The sequence below is a fragment of the Mus caroli genome, unplaced genomic scaffold, assembly GCF_978045245.1.
Source record: "Mus caroli unplaced genomic scaffold, Mus_caroli_1 scaffold_15, whole genome shotgun sequence".
Classification (NCBI taxonomy): Eukaryota; Metazoa; Chordata; class Mammalia; order Rodentia; family Muridae; genus Mus; species Mus caroli.
This window is the reverse complement of record NW_028227270.1, coordinates 29,057,858-29,070,253: the sequence shown is the minus strand read 5'-3', so window position 1 is coordinate 29,070,253 and position 12,396 is coordinate 29,057,858. Positions and strand designations below refer to the sequence as shown.

Sequence of the window (12,396 nt, the reverse complement as noted above, 5' to 3'; positions counted from 1 at the left end):
CAAGTTGCTGAGGGTAAGGGTAGATAGAGGGCATGGATTGCCATATCGAGCTGTGAAGCCGATGAACCACAAAACCAAAGTGCCATACAATACGTGTCTACCTGTGCAATAGTGGCATGACTGTTGTGAGGTAACCAACTGCTGCTCTCAGTCAACTGGATCAAGTCCATAAGATCCATGCCTGGTATTGTAAGTCCAATTAACTATCTGTCTTAGAGTTTCTACTGCAGTGATAAACAGAGTGACCAAAAGCAACCTGGGAAGGATTTGTCTTTCATGAAGGGCTTCAGACCAGGTTCTTACAGTAGGAACCAGAGGCAAGAACTCATGTAGAAGCCATGGAAGAGTGCTGCTTACTGGCTTGCTCCCCAGCTTGCTTGGCCTACTTTTTTACAGCTCCCAAGACCATCACCCTAGGGGACACAGCACTCACAGTGAACTAGGCTCTCCTACATGAATCACCTGCCTCACAGACTTGTCCACAGGCCAATCTTGTGAGGCTATTTTCTTAATTGAGTTCCTCAACCTAAATAACTCTGCCTCGTGTCAAGCTGACATAAAACTAGCCAGCACACACATGCCTGGGGAGGATGCAGCACATGTTCCACAATACATCTGTTACTGACACGGGAGCACATGTGAAACACCATGTAACCCATGTCCTCATTCCTATTTCTACTTTCCTGGAAGTGACCAGTGCCCTAATGCCAATAAACACCCTTTCTGTTTATGTTTCATACTTTTACAGTCCTATCTGAGCCTCCGAATCTAACAAGATATTACTATTATAAGACTTAAGTAAGTGATACCATTTCATTTTCTTTTCAATTCTTCCATGTGGATATATGTAGATTAGGTCACCCATTTTTAACTGCTGGTACTAGAACAATGTATGACTAGACAATTTCCTTTTAGTTCCCTAACCAGTGAGTTGCTTCTGACTTTTTACTACAGTAACCAGTACAGCTAGCTGTCTTCTGACCATGGCATTCAAATTAAGAAGCATACTAATCCATTGTAAATAGTATCTCATATGATCATTGTAAATAGTATTTCATATGATCATTGTAATTTTTATTTTACAGGGGAAGAAATGAGTCATAGACAAGGTAACAAAATATCCAAAATGACAAAAGTAAATAAGGAAATCAGGACTTCAGCTTTAAGTCTCATTAACTGTGCTTTTAAACATTCACCTACATGCTTGGCTAGATGCCTTGGATAAGTAGCCAGGCTCCATTTTCTTTATCTATTAAAAAGAAGGATCAACTTGCTCTGGAGATAGCTGGAAATTAACAGATAATCTGGACCAACTATGCAGAGTGAGAGACGACTTCCCACTCCACCATTTCCTTTCTCTTCTCTTGATCCTTCTGGGAATCTCCAAGAGCCATCCCAAGAGCACTCTCCCTGAAGGTAGGAACCACAGCATCTCAGTCCACCCCACTTCCTCACTTCTTTGAAATCTTACACTCGGACCTCTGTTTCTAGCCAAATATATTCCTTTGCTCTAAAAAATTATACATAAATGTTTCTCTTTCATGTTAAAATATCAACCTAACATTTTGGTAAATATCTCACCTAAACTGCTACGGCAAGGATATTTCTCAAAGAAGAGTAGGTAATTTTTCAGAGAACTGCACTAGAGATATAAAAGTACAAGAATGTGTTCAATTCACAAAATTCTTTGGTTCCTTAAATCTCACTTTAGATATTAAATCTGTGTGTAAAATATTTAAATGATGAGTACCTCCAATCTACTTATGCCAAATGGAGGAAATATTTGAAATGTAGAGCCCATTTGTTAATGGTTGAATTGTATGCCCCCTCCAAAAGGGAGGGAAGAGAGACAGGGAGGAAAGAGAGGGAAGGAGGGAGAGATTGATCTTGAAATTTTAGCTCTCAAAGTTTTACATGCAGACAGGGTTAATGCAACTGTAAATAGTTGGGATGAGGCCATCTTTTTACAAAGATACCAGGAGAAGAGATGCACACCAGCAGACCACCACTAGACCATGAAGGCAGTGATCTAGGAAATGCAGCCAGAAGCCAAGAGAAGCAAAAGGTGCCAGCAAACTACCAGAAGCTAGGAAAGAAGCATAGACCTCAGAGAATCAGCTCACCGTACTGAAACCTTCATCATCATCATGGTTAAAACCATCAAGTCCATGGTACTGTGTCAGAGAAGCCCAATCAAACTTACAGACCATCCATACCACCTGTGGCAGTTGGAATAGGAAAGGTCCCCACAGACTGGTGTGTTTGAATGCTTGGCACTATTAGGAGGCATGGCCTTGCTGGAGAAGGTGTGGCCTTGTTGAAGAGGTGTGGCACTCTGGGACTGAGCTTTGACGTCTCAGAATCTCAAGTCTGGCCAGTGTGTTACTTTCAGTTCTGCTGCCTATGGATCAAGATGTAGACCTCTTAGCTCCTTCTCCAGCACCATGTCTGCCATCATGTTTCCTGCCATGACAATAATGGACTAAACCTCTGAAACTGTAAGCCAGCCCCTTGTAAATATTTTCCATTATAAGAGTTGTCATAGTCATGGTGTTTCTTCAACACAATAAAATCCTAAAACACCTCCAGCTGTGGAGTTCAGGTCCTATAAGCTTAACTTCAATAGGTCCCAAATATTGCTGAAAAAGAAAGAACCCGCCTGTACTGAGAGGCCGAGGAGTAAGAGCTTTCACACGCTGTTTAGAGCACACAGAGCTCTATTTGACCAGCCTGACTTTTTGCATAGTTCTGAGAGTTGGAACTTCTCCCATGATGTCAACAGAGATTTGACAAGAATGCAAAATGCTGCCACACTGAGTTAAGGACAATATTTTCATTCTTGGCTAAACACATATTCTAATAAAAGGGAAAACAGTTTCTTTGGGCAAATTTTGTAAAGCTAAAGCCAAGAACAATTTAAAGGAAAGCTGCCTTTCCCAAGGTTTCTATAAAATCCATTTTCCTAGAAAGGCAAGGTCTCCTTGCAGGGCAGGGCTTGACTTTCACATCTTACTCCGCTGAGCTTTTTGTTGTTGTTGTTGTTGTTGTGTTGTTGTTGTTGATGTTGTTGTTGTTGTTGTTTTTGAGACAGGGTTTCTCTGTGTAGCCCTGGCTGTCCTGGAACTCACTTTGTAGACCAGGCTGGCCTCTTACTCAGAAATCCACCTGCCTCTGCCTCTGCCTCTCTGCCTCTCCTCTGCCTCTGCCTCTCCTCTGCCTCTCCTCTGCCTCCCAAGTGCTGGGATTAAAGGCTTGCGCCACCACGCCCGGCTTTCACATCTTACTCTGTATCCTAAAATTTTTAAGTGGAATCATCTAGTCATAAAACAGACATGATTCTACATGCTATCAAAAGCTAAGAAAAGGAATACCATTTATATTATATATTAATACATATTATGCAATATACTATCTATTTGAATGAGAAAAACCTTGCTAAAACTGTAACGTTTTAAGCTGAGACCTAAAGTATAGTCAGTTAACTTTGTAGAAATTGAAGGAGCCGGGTGGTGGCACACGCCTTTAATCCCAGCACTCGGGAGGCAGAGGCAGGCAGATTTCTGAGTTTGAGGCCAGCCTGGTCTACAAAGTGAGTTCCAGGACAGCCAGAGCTATACAGAGAAACCCTGTCTCAAAAAACCAAAAAAAAAAAGAAAAAAAGAAATTGAAGGAAAAAGGAAGAACATTCCAGCTAAACAAATCACCAAGTACCAAGATCACAAGATGGGGAACAGCTTCTCCACATCCAAGCACTACAGGCAGACACATGATGAGGAATAGATAAGAGCAGGCAGATGAAACAGCCATGAAAGGCCAAAACTTCTGATTTTATTGAAACATAATAGAAACTGTTTCAGGAATAAGGGTATGGCTCAGTGGAAGAGAAGTTCAGAAATTACCTAACATTTCACAAGTCCCTGGGTTTGACCAACCCCAACAATTTAAAAAAAAAAACAAAAACAAAAAACTATTTCATTGGAGAAATTTTTCATCTCTAATTTGTTTTATATAGGTCTGGTATGTCACCAGCCTACGGGTTACAGGAGAAGCCATGACCACAAATAAGTTCATGAGTCTGAGAAGAGAACCCTGGGGCATTTCAAAATTTGAAGTACAAGCAGAGGGGGGCACTCACAAAGGGAATACTCATTAACTTATGCCATTTTTCAATCTTTTAGATTTATTTTCTGTATATGGGTATTTAACCTGAATGTATGTATATATCCCTGCATACATGACTGCAAGCCTGGTACACATGGGGACCAGAAGAAGTTCTGAGTGGTTGTAAGCCACCATCTGGGATGCTGGGAATTGAACTTGTGTCCTCTACAAGAGCAAGGAGTACTTTCGACCTCTGAGCCCTTGTTTAATGCTTTAATCTTTCTAGCTCTTGTTAATGTTTTAACACACAGTCTGCTACTAAATCTTGAACGAGCTTTTTGGCAGTACCGAGGCAAGTGGCCAAATCATCAAGTAGAACAATCCAAAGATGGAGTCTTAAAAGGGAATGCGATATAAATTATTTGACTTTCAAAAAGCACTGGAACCCATGCCTTCCAACATGTTCCATCTATAAGAAGCTAGAGAACCACACTGAACAACAGTCTTCTTGCTTAAACTCAGCAGACCTGATAAAGCTACAAGGGAAACCTTTTATAGGAAACAATGTGACAATATCAGTAAACATAAATCCCATCTCAAAAACTGAAGGGAGCCCACTGAGCACTATGACCCCAACAATGCCCACAGACTCCCATCAAGTTTTGATCCTGACTGGTGTGGGGGATGGGGTTGGTGCTGTAGCTAGTAGACAGCTTCAATTGTTCCAACTGAAGACTGTGATCTAATTAGCCATGGCAACATTAGTTTTAAAGAAGCAAATATACTTTTAATTTTACAACTTTATATCCCCCAGTTTAAACACATACACACAAAGAATTCCTTTTACCTTAATTTAAGCAGTGGCTGGGTAACCCAATTCTTTAACTTCCTTCTCCCAAATGAAGTTTTAGTGTGGTCTAAAACCCAAAGCAAACTTCCTTTGGTCTTCATATCAGTCTGAAAAAAAATTAGATAACAAGTTTTATCACTGAAACGATTCTATAGTACAGTGCAGGGCAGTACTGCATCTCTGCTGCTGTTTAGGTATCACTGAAACAATTCTATAGTACAGTGCAGGGCAGTACTGCATCTGTTGCTGTTTAGGTATCACTGAGACGATTCTATAGTACAGTGCAGGGCAGTACTGCATCTGCTGCTGTTTAGGTGTTCTACTTCGTCCACCTCTCCTAACTTTTTCCAGTGTAGTGATGAGCTGCAGGCTTTCTGCCAGGCAGCTGTTCCACCACTGAACTCCATCTCACGCCTCATTTAAACAATACACATGCCCAAAGTTTCTCCTAAGAGCTGCTCATCTACCCTGGGAAAAAGAAAATATATACCCATGCACACAAGATAAAATATCAAAATATTCAATGTATACAAAAAAAGACTTCATAGTTTTGGTTAACTGTGAATAAACTATCCTGAAGCCCCTGTTTAAAGAAAGGCCCCTGGTAACCTTCAAGGTAAGCAGAGGACATTAGCTCTCAGCTTCTCTCTCTCTCTCAGAGCTCACACCCTGATTTGGAAGGGGCGTTGGCACACAGCTTAATCATAGGTGACTTTTGCCCTAGGAACTGGATTTGAGAACTGACCCTAGTCGGCCTGCCTGAGTTGGAACAGGAACAGTGTAGGAAAGACACTTACCAACCAGATGAAGACAATCACTTCTCATTAGGTTTGAAAGAGCACAAGTTCTAAGAAATATATGATATGGAAACAACAGCATGCTACGTCCTTTAGGTTTTTGTTTTTTTTTAAAAAAGCTGCCAGGCGGTGGTGGTACAGGCCTTTAATCCCAGCACTCGGGAGACAGAGGCAAGTGGATCTCTCTTTACTCACGGCCAGGTCTACAGAGAAAGTTCCAGGACTACCAGGGTTACACAGAGAATTCTTGTCTCAAACAATCAAAACCAACCAAACATCTAAGCAAACAAGCAAACAAGCCAGTAGCTCTATAGTCCGTCCACCCCGAGTAGTGCCACAGTCATCAGTGTCACATGGTGACAGACGGGCAGTACACCTGAGGGCAGCCTGCTGCCTCACTCCAGCTCCCTTTTATTTGCTTACTGCACATCATTTGTATCAGCTAGCCCTTGTCTCAGCCTGACCTGATTCTGTAGGATCTCCAGATTTCTTAGCGTTGTCCCATTAATTCTCATGAATTCCATTCCACTTGACAGCTGTTTAAAACTCCTGAAAAGGTGAAATTCAATAAACACGCAGGTGAGCACATCTATTTTAAAAAATTAGAGCCGAGAAACAATCCAATAGTACTATGACAGAAATTAGGATTTTGACAGGAAATTAGCTGGAACCAGGAACGGTGGCAGGATACAGTCATCTGCTGCCTGTGACACCAAGGGCAAGAACACAGAAGGGAAAGGAAGCCGGACAACATTCCAAGCTTGTTCACATCTCCAAGAACAGAACCAGACAGATTTTTATCACTGGCAGAGGACACGGTGCTATCTTCAAGCAAAACTGTGCAACGAGCTACGAAAATCTGTCAGCACACTTAAGGCCTCCCTCCCATATCTTCTAGCATGAGCTCATCTTGGTAAAGATGTAAATATCTTTTACTCAACATTCCAACGTGTGCAACAGATGTAATTTACTCTATAATTAACAATATACATTAACATGGCCAAGGTTTAGTGAGTATAGAACAGAAAGTAACAAGTGATTTCTTTAAACACAGTTGGGATTCATACACTCCTTGTGTTCCTGAAACTCCCAGAAAAATTTACTAATTTGAAATTATCCTTAATAATTGATTTGAAAATACATGTACAATTCTAAGGAAGTGTTAATCAACGCATTACTAGTTTCCCTTATCAGCTAAGCCAGCAGCATTAGATAGAATTGGTGAACTGCCTGCTTGCTTTGTTTTTTGTACCAATCTCACTATTTAGCTCAACCTGGACTAAAATGTGTAATCCTTGTGCCTCTGCCACCCAAGAACTGTGATTAAAAACACATGCCACCAAGCCCCACTACTGATAGTTTACTATAAAGGGAGAAAAGTAACTTGGGGTCATTAAACTACACAAAAGGAATGTATTTGTGTTCATAGCACATCCTAGCAGCTCTTCCAGATGGGGACATCTATATAAAACTCCAGTTTCCCAAGCCATCTATAGAAACAAGTCCTCACCCAGAAATACAGAGACCGTACAATCAGAACCCAAGGCAGTGGGGCTCTTGAAGGGACCTCTTTGCTTCTAGAAGACTCCCCCAACCAAGGCCAACAACAGATTTATTCTGCCTTTCGTAAGGTGATAACTAATTAACAATCAGAGGGTGAGAACCTTAAAGGCTGACAGCACACGTGCGTAGCCTTTCTGTCCTCCTCATAGCTGTTAATTTTCTTGAGATACAGTAATCTGGATTGCAACTGCACCATCTTTAGTGGATCTAAGCTCCTTGAAGGCATGGATTCTGAGTTCAAGCACCACACTCATCTTTTCACATGAAGGTGTGACCTTCTCACACAGTGTGTAGCAAACCACAGATGGTTAATGAATGGCCACCACCGTCCTAAGGGGCTTACGTGGCTTTACGTTTAAGTCAGAAGGTCCTTTAAGTCATGAAGCACCAAGCACAGTTATGAAGTGCAAAGCCTCATTTATAGTAAGAGTCCATTATGTCGTGTCTGACTGCACAGCTAACAGGTGGTCACACAGATTCACAGTCAAAGATCAAAGTCAGCGGGGCTAGCAACCTGGATTCTGAGTTGGTAACTAAGCAGCTACTTGTTTGTTTGGAAATGGAGCCTGATGATTCCTGTTCCTGACAGATTGAACGGGTTACATCCTGGAAGTGACCAGTTAACATATGCCTGAATCAAACACAAATCCAAAATATGTGCTTAGCTACTACTTTAGTCTTATGCAGTGCTATAACAGAATAGATCAGGTCAGGCTTGGCAACCTGTAAACGAGAGAAATTTACTGCTCACAGTTCTGGGGCCTGGAAGCTAACAATCAAAGATCCAACAGATCTAGAGTCCGCAAGGGCCTGTTCCTCAGAGATAGTGCCATTAGTGGGTCCATGAGCCTTTTACAAAGGCAATAAATGGCCTCATCACCTCCTGAGAGTCTTGCCTGTCAGTAGCATCACACTGATGAGGGAGACCTGGTAACCGGAACCTGAGGTTACGATTATATAGTTGGCATGAGAAAGGCTAAGAAAGAAGCATCGCTCAACACAAAGTGCAGGAAATAATTTTGTACTGGGGGGAAATTTTCACTCTCTCTAGAGTGAAAAGGTGTTCATGATTCAGAAATATTCCTTAGCTACCTAAACCCTCACAAGAACAGTATAATAGCCCCATGAGCCCAAACTCTACTCCCAGAGACATGACGTTTGAGGTTAGAGTGTAGAAGCAGCCTCTGATCCACCAGCTGGCCTGCCACTAATTAACAGTGAAATGCTGCTCTGCCATCTGACATGCAAAGGAACTACTTAAGTAAAGTGTTGTCAGAAAATAAAAACAGTAAAGGACTGGAAACTTACAGAGCTTTCTGAGTGCCTACCTGCCAAGAAGTATCTATGAAGAATTTGGTCTGGACCAAAACACTACCATGAACATGGAATCAGAAAGGAGATCTTGAGATGCTATCTGCATATAACTCCTGGAGGCTTTTAATACCAACAACATGAAAAAAGAAACCAGGAGGTGAGCCATCAGATTGGCTGTGTTAGCTCACAATCCCAGACCTTCACTGAGAAGGTCCTGTACCCTTCAGTCGCAGGAGTCCAAGCCTTTGGATGTGTTAAGTAAAAACGCAATTTTGTTTGTTTGTTTGGCCATGGGCTTTTTGTCACTGTTTTTCTTTATATCCTAATGGAACAAGAAATCTAAATTTCAAATTGGATGCAGTCAAGATGTTTCTTCAAGCTGAAACCTCCACTGAGTGAAATAAGATATGGACCAGTGGGCAATCCTCAACTAGACTGCGCCTAAAGCTCATAAATTCTTAGCAGCATCGAGGACTCACTGCACTCTGGGAATTTCCCAAATGTGGGGGTTGGTAAAGACTTTGCAATGGGACTTGGACTCTTCCTTCCAAATACAAAACAAACTTCCTTCTTGCCACTGCTTGTTTCCATGGGGAATTCTCTACCTTTCTAGTAGAAAGCTCTATCTGCTGGCATTCCCGGGTACTCAGCTATATACAGTATTTGATCACTAGTCTAAACTATTCAAGAAGTTATGAATTATTTATAGTCATGAAGATGCCAAAGTTTGTGTGCTTTGATATGAACCTCCTAAGCAATGCGGAGCCAGAGCTCATGCAGAGCGAATCTGGACAGAAATCGTATGAGTCATGTGGGGAAAGACTTCATTAATATTTCAGCAACAAAAATACACAGGGTGTTCGTTGTTCTCAAGTTTTATTAGAGGAGAAAATAACCTTGGCAGAGCTCGCTGAGGAAGTGTGAGGGGCTTTATTACTCTACTTTCTGGAACAATAAAGGAGGCTGATCTTTAGAGTAGAAGACGCATATCTGACCTGAATGGTCGACAGCTGCAGGGAGCCTATTCAAATATTACTTTAAATTAGAAATGAAAATCAAAACACTCTGCCATGTGACTTGTGAATGAGCAGAAGATCTCTGTGGGTTTTACAGTGAATCCATTCATTGGTTATCTAACTTTGGGACAGGCAATAATTTGTGATTTTTATGTTGCACAGTAGAATAACATCTCAGTTTCACTGTACTTTCACTCCTACTTGATTCATAATTACATAGACAACTAACTCAGACATTCGCTAGAGGCCACCAATAAACCTGTTAACGAGAAGAATGAAGGCATACACCCAGATCCAGAGTCCCCTACCAGGGTCATGGGGGAACTCCTCAGAGCACAGGGGGGCGGAGGGGGGGGCACGCGAGGGGTGGGACACCCATTCTCAGCTATACATCATAGACAGGATGTTCCAAGAACTCCAATACAAAGTATCAAGAAAACAAACAACCCAACCAAAAAGGGTAGGTGTTATATGTAAATAAAGTTCTCAAAATAAGGGGGGGGGGAGAAGAAATACCTTTTAGCCCCTCAGTGGCTGCTCATACCTTTCATCCCAGCACACAGGAGGCAGGGGCAGGAGGATCTCCAAATTCCAGCTCAGCCTGGATTACTGATAAAGTGCTTAATGATCAGGGCAATACAAACTGAAACTACTTTGAGATTTCATCACGCCCCAATTAGAAGGGTAAGATTACAAAAACAAATGACAACAAGTGCTGGCGAGGAGGCGGGGAAATGCCATCTGCACTGCAGGTGGGTGTGCAGACTGCTACAGCCACTATGGAAATCCCTGTGGGCTCTGACATCCACTGCACTGAGTTTGTAAATCATTAGGGAGCTGATCCCAGTGGTACCGCCTCCCAGTCCTGGAACCTGGGATGCCTGTCCACTTTATTTGGGTGCTCTTTAATTCCTTTCATCAACGGTTTTCAGAATATAGACTTTACTTGCTGTTATAGTCTACCTATTCTATAGTCTATAGACTATGTTATAGTCTACCTATTCTACTTGAAATTCTAAGCAAATAAATCTTAACAAGAGCTACCAAATAGGAAACAGACACATTTTCAACAGTGAAAAAGCCAATTCCTTCAGAATTGCATAGTTTAGTACTTCATTTAAATGTCACAACTGCATTGGACAGTTTTACATTTATTGTGAGAAAACACCCATTTATGAGAGGGAAAGGTTGAGATTAGCTCACAGTTTCAGAGACATCAGCTCAGTCACAAAGGTCCATGACATTCGGCTCTGCACCCAGATGGTACAGCATGACCAGGAAGCAATGACAGAGACAGGACTGAGCCAGGAGCCCAGGATCCTCTTCTGAGCACATCCTTTGGGGACATTCAGCATCCAAACTATAGTAGTTACTACCTAGTATCATAGACTCTGTTCACTACTATGCTGTCTTGATCAGAACAAAGCTACTGAAACTCTTACAACAATTTTGTAACTTCAAAATTTGTATTATTTAATAAAACCCCATTTCATCTATGCTTATAAACAATTGCTAATACAGTATATTTTCTCTGTACCATCTAAAACTGTTGAAAGGGTATAATGACTTTTCAGTGCATGCAGATCAAGGTCTCTATGATACACACAGCAACGTCTATGAAAGCCTTTGCTAAACAATGCAAATTTCAATTTAATTTTTCTCTGAAAGCATACCTCATAAAGAGAAAGTTTCCAAGTTCAGTGATGTAACTGGATTTTATGCCCAAGAAAGTATCTGTTCTTCCTTGGGCAACTCTCCTCTTCCAAAGCCTAAGTAAGATATCGAGTTAATACTTTCAGGATTACCTTCAGAGGGAAGCCACATGCTCCCTATGGAACACCTCGCTTGCAGTTCATATTTAGGCAAGACAGTACCAGTTTGGTCACCATCTTTATGTATGAATCTTGGTCTTCTTTGAAGTAAACAATGTCTCACCTTCTCTTTAATACTGTCTTTACTGTCTGCCTATAGAATGCTGTTGGGCTTTACACAAGGGAAGATCCACCGCTCTGAAGGTCTTCGCATCTTTTGTTTTGTCTTTGAATCTTTGGAACCACTGCAAAGGCAACAATTTGATGTACACTAGGTCCCTGACCTCCAGGTATGCACAGAGAAAAGGTCACACTACCACCACAAATACACAAAGACAAAAGCTCAGTGGTACTCAGTGTAATCAAAAGATTCACGGAGCAGTGTGAAGAACCAGCGGGGAAGACCCCCACACACACAGAGACCAAACCCGAGCGCCGCTGTATACCCTGTATACCCGTGTCCAGCACCGATGTCCCCTGCCGCCACCATGCCCAAAAGAAAGGCTGAAGGGGATGCTAAAGGAGACAAAACCAAGGTGAAGGACGAGCCACAGAGACCTGTAAGGTTGTCTGCTAAACCTGCTCCTCCAAAGCCAGGGCCCAAACCTAAAGAGGCCCCGCGAAGAAGGGAGAGAAGGTACCCAAGGGAAGGAAGGGGAAAGCCGACGCCGGGAAGGATGCGAATAATCCTGCAGAAAATGGAGATACCAAAACAGACCAGGCACAGAAAGCTGAAGGTGCTGGAGATGCCAAGTGAGTAACATGTGTGCATTTTTGATAACTGTGTACCTCTGGTGACTGTACAGTTTGAAATACTATTTTTTATCAAGTTTCATAAAAATGCATAATTTCGTTTTACTTCTTTTTTTCTTTTTAGCTATATTGTTAGCACACAGAACACTTCATTACTGGGTGGGGGAAGTATCATGTGTCAGTAACAAAAT

At 41.9% G+C, this 12,396-nt stretch overlaps 1 protein-coding gene and 1 pseudogene across 2 annotated transcripts in view; one reads left to right on the top strand and one right to left on the bottom strand.

Moving 5' to 3' along the window:
- The window catches only part of Msh3 (mutS homolog 3), a 149,134-nt gene that overhangs the window by 84,136 nt on the left and 52,602 nt on the right, over positions 1 to 12,396 (bottom strand). For both annotated transcript variants that reach the window (XM_021180634.3, XM_021180633.3), the window contains exons 11-12: positions 6,213 to 6,297; positions 4,949 to 5,058 (exon numbers count right to left, since the gene is read on the bottom strand). In XM_021180634.3, the coding sequence (XP_021036293.1) occupies positions 4,949 to 5,058; positions 6,213 to 6,297 (195 nt within the window). The remainder of the gene's footprint in view (positions 1 to 4,948; positions 5,059 to 6,212; positions 6,298 to 12,396) is intronic.
- On the top strand, positions 11,736 to 12,209 carry LOC110308222 (non-histone chromosomal protein HMG-17 pseudogene; annotated as a pseudogene).